General features: G+C 45.2%; 1 protein-coding gene across 3 annotated transcripts; it reads left to right on the forward strand.

The window, feature by feature from the left end:
• Positions 1-546: 546 nt before the first annotated feature.
• LOC147795318 (D(1) dopamine receptor-like) lies at positions 547-17,070 on the forward strand. Of its 3 annotated transcripts, none has more exons than XR_015424008.1 (2): positions 547-769; positions 1,774-3,759. XR_015424008.1 is itself a non-coding variant. In XM_087132065.1 (2 exons), exon 2 carries the CDS (start codon positions 15,265-15,267, stop codon positions 16,624-16,626), a length of 1,362 nt encoding a protein of 453 aa, XP_086988191.1. In that variant the 5' UTR covers positions 590-769; positions 15,119-15,264; the 3' UTR covers positions 16,627-17,070. The 3 variants fall into 3 exon arrangements, 2 of the variants coding, with proteins under 2 accessions (XP_086988191.1, XP_086988192.1); XM_087132065.1 differs by lacking the exon at positions 1,774-3,759 and adding an exon at positions 15,119-17,070 and having other exon boundaries at positions 590-769; XM_087132066.1 differs by lacking the exons at positions 547-769; positions 1,774-3,759 and adding exons at positions 3,994-6,378; positions 15,119-17,070.
• The last annotated feature ends 5,908 nt before the right edge of the window (positions 17,071-22,978 follow it).

Below are 22,978 nucleotides of genomic sequence, written 5' to 3' on the forward strand. Positions count from 1 at the left end.
TGATGTTAGCACTCTCGCTGATATGATACAAACGACAACACTAGATGAACGGCACAGCGACGGCTTTTCCACCCTTAATCAACCGCACCTTGTCGGAAACTAAATGCATTTTTTGCCGGCTGTTTATTTTGACAGGCCTGCCAACTAAGAGTAGGCCGAATTCTACGCGGCGTCTTCATCATCCCGAAACGAGAGCTTTTTTCTATAGTATTTTTTTTTTTTGCGTTTGGCTTTTTCAAACCCACACACACCGCACTTGTTTATCATAGCAAGTGCGTTAAGGCTAGTCTCGCGTGAATGCCGATGTGATGGGTTGGCTCGTGTTCCACTTTTTTTCAAACAAATTTGCAAACATTAGGTTGCTTTAACGTCTCGAAACGATCAACGCATGGGCATTTGTATCAACTGAAAAACCGCCTGTACTTTTTATTTATCGTGCCTAATCAAAAGGATCTCAGATTGGCTGTATGCACTGGTGTGAATTATTAACAGTGGGTCGACCATTGTTATACACAAAAGCGGATATTGCCAGATGTCAGTGCCAAATATGCCCGTTTCACGTTTGAAGGTTTCCGCTGATATTTTTCCCAGCATTGCAGACGGTTGTGGTATTTTGATAATTGCAGGTTTAAGGTTGATTTATCTCTCATTACACAGGTGCTATGCAACAGGTGGAATAGAAGGGAAAGGATATTCCAGCGTACCACGTGTCTGCATCGGGTACTGAACGAAGGTGCCCAGTTACACGATCTCCGCCCCGGTGTCTAAGGTTAGAGCAATTTCCTTTTCATTTTCTCACGTGCGTGGAGAGAGAGAGAAAGAAAAAAAATCGCCACCTCCCCAGGGTGTGTTTAGCCACCTGTCTGTTAACCCATCCCCACCGCACACGCCGCGGTAACCGTTCTCTGTACACAGGAATGTGTGATGGCCGCAATTAAATGGTCGAGTGGAATGGGGGAAAAGAGCTAAGAGACGGCCTCACTTGAAAAGCGCCGTTAGAGACGGTCGAGTGCGTGTTGACATTGGAGCTTGGTCAACATTGACTGAAGAGCACGCGATTTACGGTACAGTCTTCATGGTATAGGCCCCTTCTGCGACATCCCTCACGCTGTTCCGCAACATTATTAGGCCGATATTTTGGTAGTGGGCCGCGAACTCTTGCAGCGGCAAACACGCAGACCGGGGGAGGGGAGGCTGATATTTTCTGCAATAACCGGTCCCCCTTTGGTCAAACAGTGACCCAATTCTGGGAGGCCATTCCGCGCACTAAGGTGTATACAGAACCCGCGACCTCCACGGTTTGGGGGATCTCTGTACACGAAGGTATTATTAACGTGGCTGTAGTTTGATGACATTCAATATTGAATGTCTAAATTATTGTGAAATTGTGTTTGTAGAGATACAATTGGTATTCAGGCTAAAGCGTGTCGCTGCATTCGGGAAGTGTCCAAATTTCGACTTTGTCGGCTTCATCTCCTGGCAAAACAAAGGCTCGTATATTGGTGCCAAGATAGACTGTGTGGTTGTTCTAGTATTTCTGTGCCCAGTTTTCTCAGGGCACCGGTGGAGAATTTGGAAGGAACTAAGTCAACGTGTTTCAGGCGATATTACGTGCATGTTTGTGTACGTACTCCGGTTACCATTTCGACCGTGACTTCACATATTGCTGGCAGTGCAGATAAGCGAGTTGGCATTCGCTTCGTGCCCTTGGAACGTTTTAAAAACAAATGGCAAGAAACATTCTGTTTCCCTGTTTCCGCTCTTTGTGTGCAGTTGTTTAAACCCTGACGTGAGCAGTCTTGATCAGGAGCAAAAAGTGAACTCTTCGAATGTAGTATTTAATAAAGGTGTGGTCAAGGCTTCCTGGCGTCGAGATGGACTTTATGCACAGCTTGTAAGATAAATTGTTGATAATTCTGAGATTACCTGCGGACATATTGCTCGGTTTAACGGATATGGAATGTCAGCAGTGTATGGAGAAAGCGTGGTATTTCACATTGCGACAAGTCATGTTTTAGTGACCCAAGGAAGGCGGCAGCGGGAGCATCGACCGAACCTAGCAGATCTGTAACGAGACAGCGACCCGTACCCCAGCTCTCGTCAGTCAATTTCCACGACCAGAAGTCCCGGGGCCTTTCAACCCAACCAACCACCCAACTGAGTGAATGAAAAAAAGAGCCAACAGGTATAATGATCAAACAGGACTGGAACACGATCACGGAACCGGTCTCAATTTCTTTCGAGAGAGCCCACGGAACTGCGTTCTAATGGATCCAAGACCCCCCCCCAAAAAAAAACACACAGGAAGGGAATAAGAGGAAAAGAAAGAAACCTCAATCTAGTTAAGTCAGGGGAATTCTTACATCAGATCAAGGGGGTTGAGGAAGGCGAACCTTTCAAGCATATCCATGTACCGACTGATGAGGCATGTTGGCCCCTTTTTTTCAACCATATTTTCCGCCACTCACAATCTTGGTTACTGGGGTAGTTTTGTAACTTTTTATAAGTGGACGAGCCTAGAGGGAGACGTTTTATTGTATAAAGTGAAACAATGCAGACGACTGTTCCATGAATGCTGCAAACTGGTCGTGCTTTAACCACTGCAGAATAAACCTCGGGTGAATGATATTGGTTGAGTTGCGAAGAATGGTGCCGCCTTTTTCTTGTTCTAATTTAAGAATAAATATACATTGCCTGCAATTGCAAGTCCAAGTGTAAATTAAAACATTTTCACATGGCGCAATCGTTTTTAGACTTACATAAGACATAAACTAAACACCACCATTACTAGTTTGAGTGCAGCTTTAGTTAAATTTTGGCACAATTATTGATTGTTCTCTTTGCATTTAGCTTAATTCTCAAGAACTAAAGTGCCTTGATAGCTCATCCGTCTCATTACTATCTTTAGTTTTCTTCCCATGTCATCTTAATGGGTCAAAGCCCGTTATTCCATGCGTGAACGAGTTAACATACTGCTTCCCGGATTCCAATCCTATAGGCTACTGTACCGTTGAAATCCTTTCCATCATCCGCCCAGCCGTGATTATTCTACTTGTAGCTGCCCGTTCGACCAAACGCGTTGAATGGCGAGGACGCCCGAGCCGGATTTATAATTAGCTTAGATTGGAACAGCGGCGCCACCGTGGAGGAATTAGTGCTATCGGTGCGGTAGGCCGGAGCGTGTGCTATCGGGGTACGATAGTTGATGAATTTGGTGACAGATATTCCATCGGATGGTAGGTTCGAAAATGCCTTTGAATGGGCCCTTTGCGTTTCTTGTGTGCGTGTGTAGGGGGGGGAGCAGGACTTCACCGATTTAAGGGGACAATTTCTTATGTTAGGCAAATTAGGGCCGAGTTTGGGGGACATTTCTCTGTCCCTACAACGTTTTCGATCACCAAAATGAAGTAGGTTCAATACCGTATGTATGTCCCCACAACAAGTATGTGTGTGGGTGTAAAGATTCTTTCAATTTATGCTTGTTGAAATCATACAACTTTCCTACACAGTTGTCCTTTTCTAGTACTTGAAATGCAGCAAGTCAAAGACGAACTTTAATTTTGGCTTGTATCTAAAGGGACATGTTTTGGTCATGGTTTTCTTAATGTTCCAAACAATACTTAGCTCCTGTGGCCGTACTGTCTGCCTTTCGTGTTTAGTAATTTCCCAATGTCGAGTCTATAACTGGCATGATTGTGGATACCTAGCTCCCCGTTGACAAAGCTTCTAGCAATGATGTATCTCACACGATTGTTTGGCTCAACAGTTAATCTTATTTCCCCAAGGGAGCTTCATTTTAAATTTGCTCCGTGGCTCTCGCCGTCACGAACTGTTTTGATTCACCACTTTTTAACCAGTATGTTGAAGTAAAACAACTTGTGCGGCGGCGCCTAGATCAAGTTTTAGTAATGGGGATATGCTATCTCTGATTGGCTAGTCTTGCTTTGTGCAACTGCATCGTTCTTGACTAGATTTGGAATCATCGACTGATGGTTTTTTTTATCGGCTGATTCGGAAATGGGCGATGTGACGTTGAGAAAAGTTTTGGCTCAAAAATGATCAAAATAATATAGAAGTAGTTCCCTGCATAATTATAGAATCACAGCCCAGGTTTGAAAGAAAGTTTTGGGACGTAACTTTGGAGGCAGCCACCACACCAAAATACCTCGACCCGACGGTGTTCTCCCCGGCCCCAAGCTGGTCTATTTTGAATAGGGAACATACCGACACCAAGTAGCTAATTCAACATGTTTGGGGTCAGTTGAAAGTTATTCATGACTGAATATTGCTTCAAACAGTGCTCCACACCATTCACCTTGATCATGTTCAGCTTGCAGTTTCTAGGGATATGCCATAACATACACGAGGGCAATGACACGTCAGCCTCCTCATTGTGGTGGATAAGTTCTGTGATCGTTTTTATTAAGATCGATCCCCGTCAACCAAACTCTCCCCTGGGGCGGCTATATATATATATATCTTTCCGGAAATACATGCCCAGTGTGTCTAGAGATTAAAGACTACCGAAGCTAGAGGTGGATGACATCATTGAAAGCTTGAAACATTCTACACATAATTTCAGCAAATCGAGTGATACACCTAAAAAAAACCCGTTGCAATGTGGACTTCAAACCGCCCTCATGAGGCACCGAGAATATTCCATCGGGCACAATGCGATAAATTTATATATTCTTAAGTTCAGAAGACAAAGAAAAAATACAGTTTCCGAGATAACCTTTTAAACTTATCTTGTAGTCTTGTAGTATTTGTCTCAGTAACTTAGCTCTTATGCAGTTGTGTTGAGGTATAACCTTCGATGAGAAATACACCCATAAGGGAGAAAAATGTGAGAAAGTGTTACATGATGTATATGTTCGACTGAATCTATTCCATGCGTTCACCTTAATGAAGTAGGCATAAATCAGTCAACCCTAAGCAAAGTTTGTGAAAGCCTAATCATTGTACGCATGGCTTTATGCCACGGTTTGTGCCGCTTCTGTAGGCACAAAAGCCCTGAAGGGAATCGTACTCGAGGTCTACCCAAAAGAAAGATGAGCTGGGCTTCTATTCTGCACCCGATCAATTACTTGAAATGGCGATTTTTATCATCCCTCAGACTGTATATATTTTCTTGCCTTAATTGGTCAGAAAACCATTATTATGATGACCTTGTGTTTAGATTAAATTCGAAAGGGTCGTTCAGGTGTTTCTCTACCCGATCCAATCATGACGCTGACACGGAACCGACCCCTAAAGAGCCCTCTGCCGTCTCTAATCGACAATGACTGACCGTCCAATGTCTTCTCAGGGACACTCAAGAACCTCATAACAATCTGCGTCCAATTTCGGATTGCCTAATTGCTCCTTGTGACCCGCGTTAAGACCTCGTGTACGCTCCTTGTTTATGTAGAGATAATCGTTGGCTGTACCGTCGCTGCCGATGATGCGTGTAACGAGAGACGAGACGGGCTAATAAGAATTCTGTCCCTGACGTATTTTTGTAAAGTCCCAAGAATCCCGTAATTACTCGCCGATTGCCGCTGTCTATCATCGTCTTGCACGGGGTGTTCGGATTGGAATACCCCCCCCCTTGTGAAAGTGTTTCATAGCAGTAAGCATACGGTGGGTGTTCGGTCTCTGGAACAACTCCCCAGTTATCCAAACAATCTAGAGACACACGAAAAACTCCGAGGGGCAAAGGGGGCTTCTAGATAAACGTCGGCCGTCTTTGAAGCAGATGACTCCGGTTAATCTGAGTCCTTTCCACTCGGATGGATTTCACCACAGCCTTTCCTATATCCAGTCCCTCTCTCGCGCCATCCCGCCTCGATACTCGAGCGCGGTCCCCACGCGCGCGGGTGCGCGTTCTCGCAGTTGAGTGTAGAGGGAGAAAATTAGATAAACGACGGCCATCCCTGGTACTTAGCGCGCGGTGATCATGTTAACCTGGTTAGCGAAGTCCGGGCCAGTGTCCCAAGGGGGAGGCTGTAAGCACGACGCGCAATTACTGGCTCACTTTCCTCCTGGGCGGTCGGTCCACTGTCATCATGTGCAAACACACACGCTAAGAGTCACTCGTGATAGATGAGTGTGTCCTCCACACGCCGGGTACATTTACCTCCGTCGGCGTGCCGCGCGGTGTCATCGTCCATTCACCGCGCTGAGGTCGTCAGCGTGCCGACCCGATATTCGCTTCACGTCCCTGACTTGCTTTCGACAGCGTCTCCGTTCTGCCGTGGAGTCACAGCGTGCTTCCTCGATGTATCACCCCTCGGATTCTACTGGTACGTTCCGTCGCGGGCTGCGCCTGACAAATAGCTCCGTTGATGTCCTGATCAGATGGAAGATAATTGATATCGAGTGCAGTGGGAACGACAGGTAAGAGATGAAAATAACACCTGAAGCTTCGTCCAACTTCCTCCGCTATCTACACGTTTAAATTTGTATCTTTTACGTCAAAAAATACAAATGCTAGTTTATTGCATCGGATGAGAAAGGTGAAACACACTGCTTGCTTTATCAGTGTTTGAACTTGGATTGTAAGCTTGATTTGTCATTTATAGTATCTTTCTTTCTGTTGCTGACAGGTTGAATAAGACTTATAGAATTCAAAGTCTTATAGAAACTATTCATCCAGATTAATTCTTCGAATTGTAAGGTAATTTCAGGCCACATGTAATAAGAGAAAGCACCAACATAGGCACGCTATCTGCAAGGTTGAATAATGCGTCGCATCTCATTAGAGGAGACATCATGTTATCACGCATGACTTTCACTTTATCGAGATTTTTTCTTCTCTTTTTTTCGTGTGTGCTTTCAGCCTTCGATGAAACATGATTTGCGAATGGAAAATGTTTACAACTGAACACGTGGTGACGCGATTGTTTTTTTTCTTCCGGTAAAGCGTAACATTTGCGATACGGTGTTCTTTAGAAAACTCAATTTAATTCTTGTAAACGGGGCTGTTGTCGGAAACCATCCCAAATGGCGGTTTTTGTGACATTGCTGCAATGTCACCCTCCCTGGCTGAGTTCCACGAGGGCTAGCTGGTACTGAAATTAAACTCACCAACTCCGTCTCATTGCCGTTTTGTTTAACCCTGAGTCAGTTAGAGGCAAGTCGGCATAATGAAAACATTTCCGAGGCTTGGTGTCGCCATTTTGATGTCATTCGGATATACTGCATTGATTTTGAGTTAATGCCTTGAGCGTAAACCGCGCTGAATCTGCTGGAAGCATGCATCACATCAACGCCCTGGTCTACAGTTGTGTTGGGCTCAACCGATGAAGGCAGACACATCTGGTCATTATGATAAATTTCCACAGGGCTAAGTTGGAGTCTACAAGTAGGAAGATTATTGTCGTATCACTACAGTAGATTGTCAGGAAAATACTACGCACAGCCTATGCCCAAGACGAAACTCATGTCACAAGGGTTTAGGGTGTTTGGTTCTCTTTCTACATACATGTACATGTGTATGTCCATTTTGCACATCAATATTGACCCTTGACCCTCCCTTTCCCTTTGGCTGAGCACTATTTTCACAAGGCCGTGTTGACTAATGAAGGGAAGGTGACATAATGGCTTTTCATAGTTCTTTACGAAAATCGGGGCGATCCTTTGGCTCAGCCTCCACTCGAAAAGTGGCCTACGTGTGCCCCATCCTGAGATCTACGCCATTGGTATTTTCTAGATGTACTTTGTGTCGGGGAGATATCAATTTTAATTACGGGATTTGCCCTTGCCCGAGGTATATTCATAATCACTGTACATTCAGTGCTAGTCCGAGAGCTTGCGAAGAATTTACAAGCTCTCAGGAGGTCGTGGGTTGCAGTTCCATCCGAGTAAGCTTGTGAATTTTTCGCAAGCTCTCGAAGAAGCACTGAGTATACAGTGCTTGTGAGTATACGTTAAGTATTAAAGGGCAAAGCCCTTGGTATTCTTTTATCTCCTTGACACGTGTTGATCATCGCTGGTTTGAAGGATAAATCCAAAGCCATGTGTCCATGTAAAAGCATTACTCCCAAGATTAAACCGTTCCCACTAAACGGTCCGTCTCATTATCTGTAGCATAGGTGTCACGTAATCGATTACCCGTGATACTGACAATGGTAAATTGATATGATAATCTACAATGAACATATCTATTGTTAACTTTCGATTTTTTTCATTCGTGCAACTGTAATGCACGAATGTTTTCATTGGATGGAAAGAAAATGTCAACGCTTTGAGGGCGCTGCCGTCAGTAACCAATCGGTGTTTTGATATTTTAGTTACAACTTGCCAAATGATTTGTAAATGAATGTGTTCGGCACTGAGCACCTGTCCTCATAAGTGATTTTGTGTCCCTACATGTGTACACAAACACGCACGAAGACAGACAGCGTCCTCAAAGCTTTGGACATCGTGCTTGGCTCTGTGCGTGTTGCGAATTCTGTAGTTTGAAGCTGTGTCCGAATAAAGATCTCTGCTTTGGGAGAATAAGCCCACGCACGTGCAATCTGCAAAGACCTAGACGTAACGATGCCAATGCCGATATTTAAATGTATGGCTGTTTTCGGGAGCAGCACTGTTGTCTGTAGGAAGTAGCGAAAGCCGCAAGCCTAGTGGCTTCTGTGGGCGCACATGGTAATACGAGCAGCAGGCGCTTTATCCGCTTGAAATTTAAAGCAACAGGTTGTGTTACGGCTAGATATGGTCTAAAGCGCTCTCAGCAGGTCGTCCACGCAGAAAATGACTTTGAGATACTTTTCTGCTTACGATATCTGTTGGAGGTGGTCATTCCCTAATGAACGTACTTTATCTTGGCGAGGATAAGCCCCCGGATTCGTCGGAGTAACTCGACACAGGCTCGTGTTTCAATTGGGTCTCTTGCCTCGAGAGAGTGAACGTATTGGGTTCTCATCGGGCTTAGTTACCAGGGGGCAGAGATCCATACGATGGGGCAACCATAATGGAAACTGTTTCCCTCGTTTTTGGCGCAATCAAATCCCTTGTTTGTTTGCACTCCTATTCTTGAAGGAGTACGGTGCATTTTTTTTCTCTTTGTGAGGATAAGGAAACTTATTGGCAGAGTTGCAGACTTCGACTCAAGCATCAAGGGGGCTCGATGTAGTTTTCTCTACAGCTACGCTGCCGAAACACCAACATTCTTGGGAGCAGAATGAGAGTAACCTTCTCACAATATTGTCGGTATGCCTGTACAGCCAGATAAGTGGACAATAGTCACAGAGTCTATGTAAAGATTTACAGTGATTCCAGATGGCATTCCTCTCTTGGCGAGTGCGTTTGTATCTCGCTAATCAGGTCCCGCTAATTTTTAAACGGGTTTTTGTGGTAGTCGTTATATGAGAGACTATCCCGGACAGGTTTAAGACTCCCGATACGACGACCCACCGGATTTTAAAACAAATGCCATCTGGCAAAGCGTGCCAGTTAAAATATGTTATGGTATTAATGTGATATGGGTGCCACGCTTTTTTAGGTTGCCGTAACGTTTTTTTCCTTGAATAGGAAAAACTTCGAGGCTACCATTTTGCGCAGTGAATTAAATAATCGTTGAAACTCATCATCAACAACAACAAAACAAAACAGAAAAGTGCCCAATAGGATTGGAACCACGGTCATCCTCAATACCAAACCTTTCCCTTGTCTACTACACTGCGCAAGTCAGCACCACCAAACTCAATTTACTTCCCTTTTGCGCACGCCCCACATAATAATGCTAAAAATACGTAACTGCAATGTATGTAGCAATTTAAAATGCATTAACGGCACGTTTTGAAGATGGCGTTTTGCTTTAAAAGCGTCGTTTATTAACGGTGCGAGTAGTCGGATAGGGTGTTTACGACGAGGTAGAGGCCCTATTGTAACTCAAAAGAATAGGATAGAATAAATTTGTACTGTACTCTTCCTTTAAGCGCATTCTGTTGTCCGCAGTTTCAGCCGTATATACTGCCCGTAGTTATTACCAAACTCTGGCCGACGTATACACCTGTTGTAAACCACTTCTTACAACCCTACCCTTCTGCGGCATTCCGAGTAACGGAAGTGCCATATCATAGACACTCACTGCAATTCGAGCCAACTTTGATTGGCTCCGACCTATTAATATGTACACAACCAGGGGCTAGAACATTAAGTGTATTCACTGCGCACCCGGCCCTCGATCGATACTCCCAAGATGGTGGCTTTGCTGCCCAACGGCAAGTTTAATTTTCCGCCGGCGCCCATTAAGACTGAGGAATGCTGGACGTGCCGGGCGTTGGGGAGGGGAAGATTGTTAGCCATGGCCCCACGGCAAGAAAAAAAGGAGAGAGAGAGAGAAAAAAAGAAGCTTTCATAACTTGGGTTTCATTACGTGCCTCTCAATTGAACATTGTTGGATTGTCTTTCTAAATTAGTACCGCCATTAAGACCCAAGCGAGCGGCGTGCGCAAAGGAGAGGGCGGCGTTGCATGCACGCGCGGACGGGCACAGGCGGCTTGGGAGACGGACGGTCGGAAATGGGCCCCGATGAACTTGGAGAGATTTGATTAGTTTTTGTTGTGCGCCGTTTCCTTAACCCGCGGCGCCTTTTGGCGTACGGAGACTACCACGGGCCAACAATGTTGAAGCCAGGAGCCTATCACACCTGCGCGCCAAGAATGCCTTGAAAATGGTTCACAGTCGTGCGACGCATGCGCACACCACATTGGCGCAACCTCATCCCGCTTTCCATTTCAGACCAACACAGTGATTATATAATATCTGAAGGGATGCTGCAAACGGAAGCGTGGTACTGATGTGACGGGATGTGACGAGCACTCATCCCCCGAGGGGATTCCTTTTTGTGCCGCCCTCTCTCGTTCAATTAAGTTCTTTTGAAGTTACATCACATCCTTGATTGCAAGAGAAAAATGAAGTTAACTTAATTTGGCTCCTTTTTTCTCTGTACTTTTCCTGTTCTTCGAGGCCTCAAATGTAATTTCCTGCATCATATTATTGCTTTCTGGGACGTGTCAGCAGCCATTATGTATTAGAAATAGGTCAAACGTATACACAGGAGAAAAAAACGATGTCTTTCCGTCATCGAAACTTTATCGCGGTCGCAAAATTACCCCGCCACAGGTTTGCTAATTGTAATGCCGTGGATGAAGAGGGCAACTGATCAGGAATATACAAGTTAATAGTAATACCATGCGCAAGGTACGACGTTGTCCTTGGACAAAGGCCATTTTCTCTATCGTGTACCGCGTCTTGTGTGCTGCAGGTCAGCAAGGCCGAGAGGCCGCACGGGCGAAGCGTGTGACATGGTTGCCCTGGGAATTCAGAATTTCACCGGCAAACACTCGCTCGTACCCTTCCGCTCTCTTACCAAGCAGTACCCTACCAGTTGCAAGCCGGGTAAAAATATGTATTTCATCGACCCCCCCCCAACGGGAGCGAAGCTACATTTGGCTGTTCCGTTCCGAATGCCCACGGCCTCCTAGGAGAAAGGCGGATTACATATTCGGGCAGAGGCGCGATGGATTCGAGTATATCAGACAAAGACACCCGATGGCCTCTCGGCAGAAGAGAGGCACTTGACACGGTGCTTTCTGGGATAGAAACTGGGGCAGCGTGACAAAGAGTGTCTTCTATATCCGTTTCTTGCGTACACTGGTGACACATACGTACAGTCAAGAAATCCATCCTGAAAATATGGGTACATTAACGTAAGTGTGTAATACATAATGATGTACACAGGATCGTGCATAAAACGACGAATTACGATGTGCTAATACCAAGCACGACCATACCATATTGTGTGCATAAAACGCGTGTTACCATAGTGGTTGTTTCTACAGTAAGGATCACCCAGCAACAATACAAGAATCGAGCCGATAGGGGGAGGGGGAATGGCCAGTTTGTGAACAAGTACGTGATTTTTAAGACAGTATTCCTGGTTTTTATTTCTATCATCTTTTTCAAAAGAACAGCTTGGTTTTTGGCAGTCGTGAGTAACTGTTTATCTCAATTTTTACCAATGCACCTTCGAATAGTCACATTTTCAGATGGGTTAAGTGACATCCTGTACACATCAACCATGTCGATGATTCTTTGGTTCTAAGCTGTAAGCTCATCGGTCTCTCAGCGGCCTGTATCGCTTCCCACACACGCCGCTCTTGGGGAAGGCCATTATCTTTTTTCGACTTATCATCGAAGACAAAATCCTTTATCCTCTTCCACAGCTCGTCACGAGTGGCCAGGATGATAGTCCGAAGGGGGTGAATCGAGCGCCACGAGGAGCGACAAGCTATCTCCCCCCAGGCGGTTCGTCTCCCACTAAGGGCCGCGCCATTACATTTTTTATTACTTATTTCCCCCTGCGGAATCGATGACAGTCACTTGAAGATGTCATTCAAGATTCCTCTGGTCGGACCTAGTTTTTTTTTTCCTCATCGTCTGGACTCGTGGGATAGTCTCCTGTTGAATCGTTCGACACCCACTTTTTTTTTGTTCTGTCCACCCGGCCAGTCTAACAAAAGAAACCGTAACGATGTTCCTGTTTTAAATATTTGTCTCAGTTCATGGGCCACAGATTGTTCCAGCCGTTAATTGGCTAACCTTAACTTTGTACCTTTTCGTGTAGTCACTCCTCGCACTAGGAAAACCAGAGAAAACTCAATTGTGAAACTGTCAGAGAATTCGTTTTGCGTATAAAGCATTTTGTTCAAAATCTGACCAAATGTAACTTAACGTAGTGTTTCCCTTCAGCGACAAACACTCATGCTATAGTTATAATACAGAACTGTATGGAAGAACTTGTATTACATAAAGCCTTTAAGCACAACAATTTGTTCACCTCGCTTTCGTACTTCAGAATCATTTGATCCATGGCTTCGCGTGTTGTCCATTCTGGGCGAGAAAACTTCGCCCTGCTAGAATGAGCCCGTCCAAGCATTATTCGCTTGTTCGCAGTCAGGTTTTGTCCCTAGACATTTCAATTCAGCGCACGTACGTGCCGGAACCCACATTTTCACTTCCCCGGAACAACACTTTTCTCGAGTTCAGGCCGTCCCTGCCCGTAACTCGCCAGGTCGTTCTGGGAATAGCGAAGCCCTCCCCCCAGCCCACTGTCCAACGCGAGCCCCGAACTGACCCTTGGGTCTGCCGTCCCCATCAAAGATTTTCATCGGTCTTTAGCGATTCCAGGGAAAAAAGCGTGGCTGTGCCTCGCGCTGGAAAGAAGGCCCGTGGAGAGAATACCTGTCACCGATTACGGCACCCGCCATCAGGATGTTTGGTTTCTTTTGGCCGAGACGGATCAGAATCTAGGACACACAAGCAGCCGGTATTTATTATCAGGCAGGGAGGAAGAAAAACCTCCCGAACGTTCCCTCTCGTGGTCACGACTTGATTTTTCTGATCTTGAACGGATCAGCGCCTTACAGACGACTTCTCTCACCAGAAGACAGTGCAGTTTTCCCGATTCAGGAAAGGTCACGCTATGGGGGGGGATTTCGATATGAAAAGGGAACCGCTGCGGTAGCTTTGGAGTGCAGCGGCGGGCTTTGTACCTGCCGCACCGGCAGTCGAGTGGCAACAAATGCATGTGTTCTTGCACACACACCCACACACAACCACATGAGGGTAAGACTACAGTGAGAGAAGTGGGGAGGGGAGAGAAGCTGCCAGCAAACTGGCCCGTGCGTGGGCACGATCAGTTTAAATTAGGACGCTGCTTTTAACTAAATTTGCGCCCTGCACTTCTTACGGGGACAACATTCCTTTCCGGTTTCGCCGAATTCGAGAGTTTTATTCGGGAGCAACGACCCAATCACTCAATCAAGAAGCAGGATTGGTCGGCTGCATCGACGTCCGTCCCCGTCAAGTAAAAACAAAAAAAATCGCTGCCCGACTTTCCCTTTTCTATGATTCCTGATGAAGTTCACAGCGCACACGATTCGACAGCATCCTGACGTTATAGAGTGCACTGACATGCATTTCGACTGCCAATTCATGTCCGAGGTGGTCGACGAATAGTAATGACAAGCACCAGTGAACATACTTGTATTCCATATTCTTTTTAAGATGGAAAGCTTGCGGTAAGCACCATGCAATATCTCTTTTTGAGTCTGTGTGGTTCTGATAAGAACCGGAACATATTCTTTTTGTTGAAGAACATATTCTTTTTGTTGCTCAACATTCGACTATTGAAGATAGTGCCTATTTGTGCCTGCGAGCACTTTAATGGCACTGGGCGGAAGATGGCCTCTGTCCCACCCGACGCCAATCAATTTACTAATGTCGTAATTGGATATTGAACACATTTACTAATCACTCCAAAGGCCACGCAGGTGGCATCGGAGACTAGCCCCTCCCCTATAAGGAACCTAGTGAATACAGAAAGCTGAGCGCAAGAGCGAAACATGATTACGTGTTGAAAGGGATAATATTTTCACATGCTCGCTAGTTAGAGGATCGAATTTCCTTATTAAATTTGAAAGTGATTTGAAATTTAGGTATTGAGACTCCGTAGACCTGGAAAGATCGGATTGCAAGCTAATGTCATTTTGTATCTCCTCTGCCTTATCTGTTGATTTTATTTAGCGAAGAGGAAAATGTATGCCGCCGTTCCTAAAACCTGAAATCAGAGAGCTCGTTTTGTGGGTCAACTGATCCGCCGTGCAATCCGCGACTCCTCTGCAACATATTCCTCCGTTCGTAATGGCACGCACGCCTGGCAAGTCCGTGACGTCACAGAAAAAAAAAAAAAGAACCCAAGTCTAGAGCGAGTCCAAGCGGAAAATCGCAGAGGTGTTCTCATCAAATCGTGGCCATGTAGCTTTGGCCTGTGAGCGTCGTATGTTATGAGTGGTGCGACGGGCTTTCGTCGCGTTTACGCATAGTTTGGCGAATTACGGAGGCATCCAGCGTACGCGCGCTGTGCCCAACTTGACGCTGAAAAATGCTATTCTGTCTGGTTGGCAGCGCATTTTATAACGCATTGTAATAATCCAAGTAATCTACGTGAAGAAACTTAGCAACCGCTGCCGACGTAGGCACCGTTTGTTTGTCAGTCATTCCTGCGCCTCCCATATGGGATTTACACAGCCTTTTTGTTTAAATATCGTTTGTTTCTTTAATTTCACAGACCCCACGGCAATCATAGAGCATCAGAGATGATGGACCGCCACCGTCTTTCTCAATTAGAATCCCTCGTGTGATTCGCAAGTTTAAATTCCGTCGGTGGCTGGCAAGTGGGCAAGCTATGGTTTACCTGGTGTGTCGTGGTTTAAGATGACTGTGAGCTTGGCCACGTTACCAGAGGAGTTGTCTTCGCCGCCGACGCAGGAGCCAACTACCGCCGTGCCGTTCATGTACAGTGAGCTGTGGAATGACTACAATGCCTCAATGAGCGAGTCAGAGCCGCTAGCCCCCGGGGACCCCAACGTGGCGGCCGGCATCGCCTTGGCCATCATCTCGCTGCTGACCGTCTTCGGGAACATCCTAGTCATCGCTGCCGTCACCTCATGGAGGAAGCTGCGGCACAAGATCACCAGCTGGTTCGTGGTGTCGCTGGCGCTCTCGGACGTCCTGGTGGGCTTCCTGGTCATGTCGTGGAACGCGGCGTCCTTCACCATCGGTTACTGGCCGTTCGGCAAGTTCTGCACCGTGCACCAGGCGCTGGACATCATGATGTCCACGGCGTCCATCCTGAACCTGTGCGTTATTGCGCTGGACCGCTTCTGGGCCGTCACGCAGCCCTTCGACTACCAGAGCAAGATGACGCGGAAGCGAGCCCTGATGATGATAGCGTGCGTGTGGATCGTGTCATGCGTCTTGTCCTTCGTGCCTGTCCTCGCTGGAGTTCACACCGTGGACGGCATCCAAGACTCCATAACGGCCAACCCGCCCACCTGTGCTTTTATCCTTAACGGAATATACGCCGTCTTGTCCTCGTGCATTAGTTTCTATGTTCCTTCCATCGTGATGATTATAACATACCTGTTGATATACCGCGAAGCCCGGCGACAGGAGCAGATTATACGCAGTCAAAACAGGGTGCTCGATAACAATCAGAAAGGAGAGCATAAGGCTGCCAAGACGCTGGGCGCCATCTTGGGCGTCTTCGTTTTCTGCTGGCTACCTTTCTTTGTGGTCAACTGTATTCTTCCTTTCTGTTCGCATTGCATTAACGATGCCGTGTTCACCATCGTGCTGTGGCTGGGTTGGGTCAACAGCTCCTTGAACCCGCTCATCTACGCCACCAATCGCGAGTTCCGCACGGCCTTCAAGCGCTTGCTCTGCAAGAAGCAGTTCTTACGGGACCGGACCATGGAGTACAGCACCACGGTGACGCTGCTCATGCACATGGGCAACGGCAAGGTGGACTCCAATAAGAACGAGCGCAAGAAGAAGGCGAAGGCGGGCACCAGCAGCCGGCAGTCGGCGCCGGCCCATACGCTAACCGCCATCACGGAGTTCGTCACGGAAGAGTCGCTGAAGGAGGAATGCGAAGGGGAGGCGGAGGGACCTTACCCGGAGCACAACATCAGGCCCCGGCTCGCGAAATACCAATCGGACACGGAGGAGAACCTCACACCGCAGAGTGGAAATGATTTGCTGGAAGCGGAAAGTGGCTTGAGAGGAGACTACTAAGGCTGAATGGTTCCCCCCGTAACGTGCATACACCTTCCCTGGGCTGAGATCGCCGTTGAGAGAAACGCAGTACTCGTGCATACTTGACTAGGGAACTTCTCCTAGACCGTGCAGACGCATACCACAGCAGGGTAATTCAAGCACGGGGTCAAACTGAGTTCTTAACGTCGAAATTACTTCCTTTGCCTGTGTGTTAGATTTGATCATCCTTGAGGTAGCTTTTAGATTCAGATTGAAAATGTTTTTATATTTACCATGCTCCGAGCAGTGCAATTTATCGTGTTTACATTTTCTGTTTATCTTATTTCTGAAAAGTTGACGTATCGCCTACACGTCTGTTTTAACATGCTGCACACGTGTGCACAGTGGGACTGTACATAAATTTTTTATTATGGCAAATAAAAACTTGAACATTCCAAAGAGCTTGCACAGAGCTGAAAAATATTCTTATCTGATGAACAGTTTGTTTATCTGATAGTTTGCGTGTAATGCACCAATACACTCAACGGCCAATCATATCTGCCTGAAAATGCTGTCCCTGTTCAAGAGATAACCAATAGGAGCGACTCTTATTAATGGGTTAAAGTCCGCCACCAAGGGTTACCATGGTGCTCCCTTGTTTAAGTATTAAATTGGGCAATCGCAAGATTTGTTCAGATAAGCGCGATTAACTCAGAATTTGTATGGATTTCAGTCAGTTAATTTACAAGGCTTCAAGTTATGTTGTTGGAAGAGCGAGGTTATTAAAAACGTTCAACTTGTTGATCATGCCGTTGAAAAGGTGCCCTTTCCAGGCAAACGCTTGGTGGCGGGCTTACTGTGGATCCCTCCCATTGGAGGCGCTGTCCCTTAAGAGAGAGGTGGCTGGGTGTGTTTTCAAACGAACTTGTCCTGGCGCGCATACAGGCTTGCTTTCGTTCTTCGTTGGTTTATTCATGTGTGCCAGGGTGCTCAGAGTCGTTTTTGTCGGTTTTTTTTTATAAATGAACTCTGCTAGAACTGTAATTCAAAGCTTCCGTTATTGACAAAAAGGACCTGATGTGAACCATACCGTGACTCATGTATCAATTTGTTTTTGACATTTTCCTTTGAGGATAAATTAATTTTTATCATAAACATATTCCCCTTGCTTGTTGTGGTGCTATAAGTATAAACTTTGATGATCATTAATTGGACACGGATCGGCCCATTCTTCTTTAAATATTGGGAAATGCTGAAATGATGCTGGTTCCCCCATTGAAACCACTCCCGACGATCTATTCAATTTTTCTCATACTCGGAATTTATTTTTGTCATGACAAATAACGCATCCTTTACAAAAATGGGTCGTGTTATGAAAGACATGTGATGCCTCTCAAAGCCTCTAATTTCCCTTTGTTCTTATAGGCCCTAATCCTATTTCTGTCTTTCATAGTGTGACAAGGGAAACGAACTTGTTCAATAGTTTTCTTGAGTACCTACACGGCAATCTCTTTGTCAAAATAAGTTTAGACCACACCCTGCGCTTTTCACGGCCTTCAATTTCCTTCGTTTTTTGATCATCAAACTGAGCGCCTACGCGGATGGATGAACTTTTCATGAAAAGCTCTGCCTCTTTGGAAATGTTCGTCTGTGTCTGACGATGCCTAGCTTTCATTCTCCTTGGTCCGGTTGAAAGAAAAAGTTTGATTGTGATGTTTTTGTTTCTTATCAAATGCTTTATAATGTCATTAAGTTAAATATTTTTTCATAAAACCTCGAATCGGACTTGACATTATGTCACCCTGTATGATTAAAGAAGAAACTTGTGAATTTTGATGTCTTGATAGGTCACATTTCAATGCAACATCTTTCTGAGGGGGAAACCCACTAAATCACGAGTTTGCTTTTAGGGGAAGGGAATTGATTAGTTTTTCACGAATTTCATTAGAAAAGCCATGACAGTGTGTTTGAACCTTTTTCTTAATTCCTTTCAGAAGAAGTAAAAGACACATTACTTTGTTTGAAGAGCAGAAGGGGAACTTTTTGATAGTGGACGTAATCATATACTTTTGTCTTCCCTCGTGTTCCCGCAATTTGCCCACTTGATTGCATAAATCCAGATCGTAAGTTACAATGAGTTTTCCACAAAAATTCTGGGAACTTTGACGGGTGTCTCTCTAGGTAATGCCCCTCTATTCCTTCTTTCATGGCCATGGGAAGCCCTTCCTTTCGCTTGAATTGGGGACAGGTGTCTATGGTTCCAAAGTCAAGTTCCCTGTGCCAGTTATCTGTTGGCATTTAGTTTTGAAAATTGTTTTGAAGTTCTACAGGGTGATGTGTTAAGCGTGTCTATCCACCGTTTGAAGAAAGCGTAAAAGTTGAACTATCATGAATAAATTGTGAATAGCATAAGTGAGAAGTATATAAAAATGTTTCTGATGTAAATCTAAGAAAAGCAGTATTAAACTATAGCAATAAATGCATCGTCCATTTTTTTCTGGACGCCGGAAGAGAAAATGGCTGTAAATGATCAAGAGATGGCGCTTTAACAATGACCGTTAGTTTGGATAGTGTATCTGACTTAATTACAAGGTCACTGCTGAAATTGTCTATTTCAGATTAGCAGTTTAACTGGAGAACGAGTTTATTTACGTGAGGAGAAATACATTGAATATTATGGGATCGGGACTTAAAGGCCATCCTTCACAGCGCCCTCACCGAGAATAGGTTGCTACTGTTGTCATTATTGTGAGCCGTGTTCGTCTGGGCCTATGTTAAAAGAAATAATTGTTTGAAACAGTCTTGACATTTTTTTATATTGGGATGTCGATTTACCGCTGAGATTTTGACATCATGATTTAATTTGTCACGGGAGACGCTATCTTTAAAAGTAAAAAGTCAACATCTCGAGATTGTAAAATATCGCGGGATGACGCCACGTTGAAGATGAGGATAAACCTTCCAGAGATATTTCATTATCTCTGTTTTTATTTTATTTTCGGGATGTCGTCATCCTTTGATAAGTTATGTCATAATCTTGGCATCCTCTTTCCAGGATGTTATTATTTCTTGATAAGAAGCTCAGCACGTCGACTTCCTTCTTTTGTTTGTATTTTATTTTTCGGTTTTGTTTCTTACTTTTTCGGGCCGTGGGGGTAATTGATTTTCTCAGTATGTCGTAATCCGGTGATAAACTACTTTGTGGTTATCCCTGCGAAATCACACCGGTATCATCGCTAGTTTATCGTTATCCTGAGATCTCAACAAGTCAAGATCTCAACAAGTCGGATGGCACTGCCAGAGCTCCGTGTGTTCCAGAGATTGATCATCTAATCATTTCGCCATTTGCTCGTGTAAACCCCAGCATTCGTAAGCGATGAATCACTGGTCAACTTTTCCAACTGTGTTTCAAAACAGCACTTCATTAACTCCTCTACTACTGTTTCGTCAATTTAAGGAACCAGCGATAATGAACATAGACTGGTCCCAAATCGCAGTAAACTGAGCCGGAACTAGAATAGTGCGCAAGTATTTCTGGTACCATACACTCAAAATTGCCCTGGGGTAGAGCGGCAAACTACCTCGGCTTTGTTTACCTAAAGTCATTTTATTTCATTACATGTACCAGGAAAACGAGTGAGGAAGGGAAGAGGGCAAAAGAGTCAAAAGCACCGCCTAAAGTTTTAATTTCGCTAGAAAAGCGCCCTTTCTTATGAAACTTGATATTGGAGGGTACCATCCCTTTGCTTCTCCCAATGTTGAGTCTGTCCGTCGAGTGGGTTAAGATTGATTCTTTCTCGGTAACTGCATTGGCGTATAGAACGAAGGTCCCCAAGCATTATACTCCCCCTTCTCAATCTCACGAGTGGACTGCGTACAGGAGCACCCCACTGGGAGGCGCACTGATTTTCAGGCAGCGCTGTAAATGCTGCCCAATGCGGCGCCTGCCCGCGCAACCCGATTGCCTTCCTTGTCGTAAACACTGGCAACTCTGAAGTCTAAAAAAGGGGTCGTTCATTTCACATTCCCCCGAGGCCCCGAAAACTAATAACTTATAATATTCCAGCTTCTGATCAAAACAAGCACCTATGACTATGAGCCTCGAGTTGGACCAAGAGAGAGCGCAATGTTCTTAGTAGCGGAAACTCCTTTGGGCGGAACTGAACTTCGCTGGTTCACTAACGACTATAAAATGCACGCGCTACGGTCGCGTCACTACCAACAAAATGAACACTCCCGACCAACGGGGCTCTTTTCAACCGATGAGGGGTGCTTCTGCTCGAGGCAGATATGCACAGTGGACCACGTCACTGAGAATATGATTTTAGTCATTTCATCTGAAAGCAAATCGGAAAAAGGAGCCCCCGTATGCTCATGCACATATCAAGAGACCTGCGGCGGTCTGCGTTAGCAAACCCTGTAATTCGTGATACATACTTTTTTTAAAAAGTATACATGATTTTGCTTGCCATTCATTAATTAAGGGGCCTTTGAGGGTCCATTTACATGATAGTTTTTTATACACAAAATGTTTCATTATTGTGTCCATAGTGTGTAGCCTACTTTGATGGATTTAGCGTTGTCTAATGTTGGACTTTTGTAAGGATTTTTTCTATGCATGGTTGTATATACTTATTGAGAGTTGTAACCGCATATAGCCTAACCGACATGCTTGTCGATATTTCGTTTTGGCTTGCTTCCATGGTCCGCATCTACTCTGCTGAAATGACTAGAACTTCTGATTTAAACACACACCATGCGGTCAAGGTTATTGCAAAATAAAAACTCATTGACCTGAGCCACACGAATCCAAATTTATTTTGTCTGCGTTATTTTTTATTTATTTATTTATTTATTTATTGATATCGGGGGGGGGGACTTACCGGTAATGTTCCAGACTACACGCTGGAGGAATTTGCGTGCCTGTTATCGATTTCTCCGGTGTGTGCGAACCACTTTCTTCGGCCAATGGCTTGGCTGCAAAGTAACTATTTTCAAGTCACGTGTTTTGTATCTGACCTTAGACGTCTCTCGTGGCTGGCGGGGAAGATTGGGCATATGTAGGGAGGGGGTACACTCAGTCTTCATTCGACGGCAAATTGAAGGGGGCTTGGAACGGGGCATTTGGGTTGTCACGTTTTCGCCCCTTCGCCCCACCGGTCTAGAAAATCTCTGTAAATAAAAATGCCGTAAAAAGTCCAAAGAGATGCTGGGGGCGCTTTCTGCCATGATTCCCACATGCGCAATCGCCTTGATAAATTGTTGTGGTCACTAGTTGGAACAGTTTAGCCAGGGAGAACTGATAAGCGCCCTTGTGATCGAGCAAATCACCCCTCTTTGGTCACCCTTCTCCCATGCCACTGTGCAACTCTATACCTGACGTATGCCATATCTTATTCAGGATCCACAGACATTTCAACAATTTCCACAAATCAGTCCTTTTTGAGCCGTAATTAATTTCCACCCCCTTTTCTGTCTCAAAACAAGTCTGGAGTGGCTTATCAATTATGCACATTCAGAAGACCGATTGCGTCCGCTAAATCACATGACCTTAAGTGGGTATCAACCCCATATCAACGTGTTTTGAGTGTTGTTTGCAAACAATAAAGCCAATAGACCGTGTAGCACCCAGCACATCAGTAGTCTGGGTACGGTACCTACCGTTGGCTTTGTTTTGGTAAATGATACTTATGAAACACTTTGCTTTTGGTGGACACCCTGTTTGTTGATATTTAATTAATACCCTTTATAGGTCACGTGACTTATAGCTGGCGTGATCGGTCTATTCTGGATTCTAAACCATTATTATTGAAGCACTCCTGATTCTTACATGTGGCATTTAGATGACGTGTGATATAGGCCAGTGATGCTTTAAATCTTCACTTGGCTACAGAGAGGTGCAAAACCATAGGTGAAACAAAAATGGAAATGGGGGCGCTATTGAATCTGTCCGTCGCGAATATTGACAGTATAGGTCGAGTTTGGGCGGCCTGTTCTTGACACGGGTTTCTTGTTCTCGCGCTCGAACGGCGGGAACACGACTAAAGAACACCGTTCTCGGAACAGGATCACACACCACCTCCTCGTCAGGATTTTACAGGAACACACGGAAAAACTCGTGAGATTTTGATTTTTGAACAGCTGCAAAAAGTAGAGAGATGGCTTCCAAAGCCATAGACAATGGGAAGTTTCGCAAAATTACCATTAATTATTTTCCGCAACACAGAAATGAATGTTCCTGTTTATATAGAAAAGAATTCAACCCATCCAAACATTAACTCTCGAATAACGTAGTCTACATGGACGCCGCCATGTTGCATGTTGCTTGTCACTAACTACCAGCAATAACCAGTTGTTTGTTCCCGGCGTTCGAGCGGGGGGACCCACGAAT

Source organism: Acanthaster planci, unplaced genomic scaffold (assembly GCF_054643075.1).
Source record: "Acanthaster planci isolate LZ-2023a unplaced genomic scaffold, COTS_SCS Contig75, whole genome shotgun sequence".
In the NCBI taxonomy this organism is placed as follows: Eukaryota; Metazoa; Echinodermata; class Asteroidea; order Valvatida; family Acanthasteridae; genus Acanthaster; species Acanthaster planci.

Coding starts and splice junctions, on each gene's coding strand:
- LOC147795318 (XM_087132065.1), top strand. CDS start 15,265: ATGACTGTGAGCTTGGCCACGTTACCAGAGGAGTTGTCTTCGCCGCCG.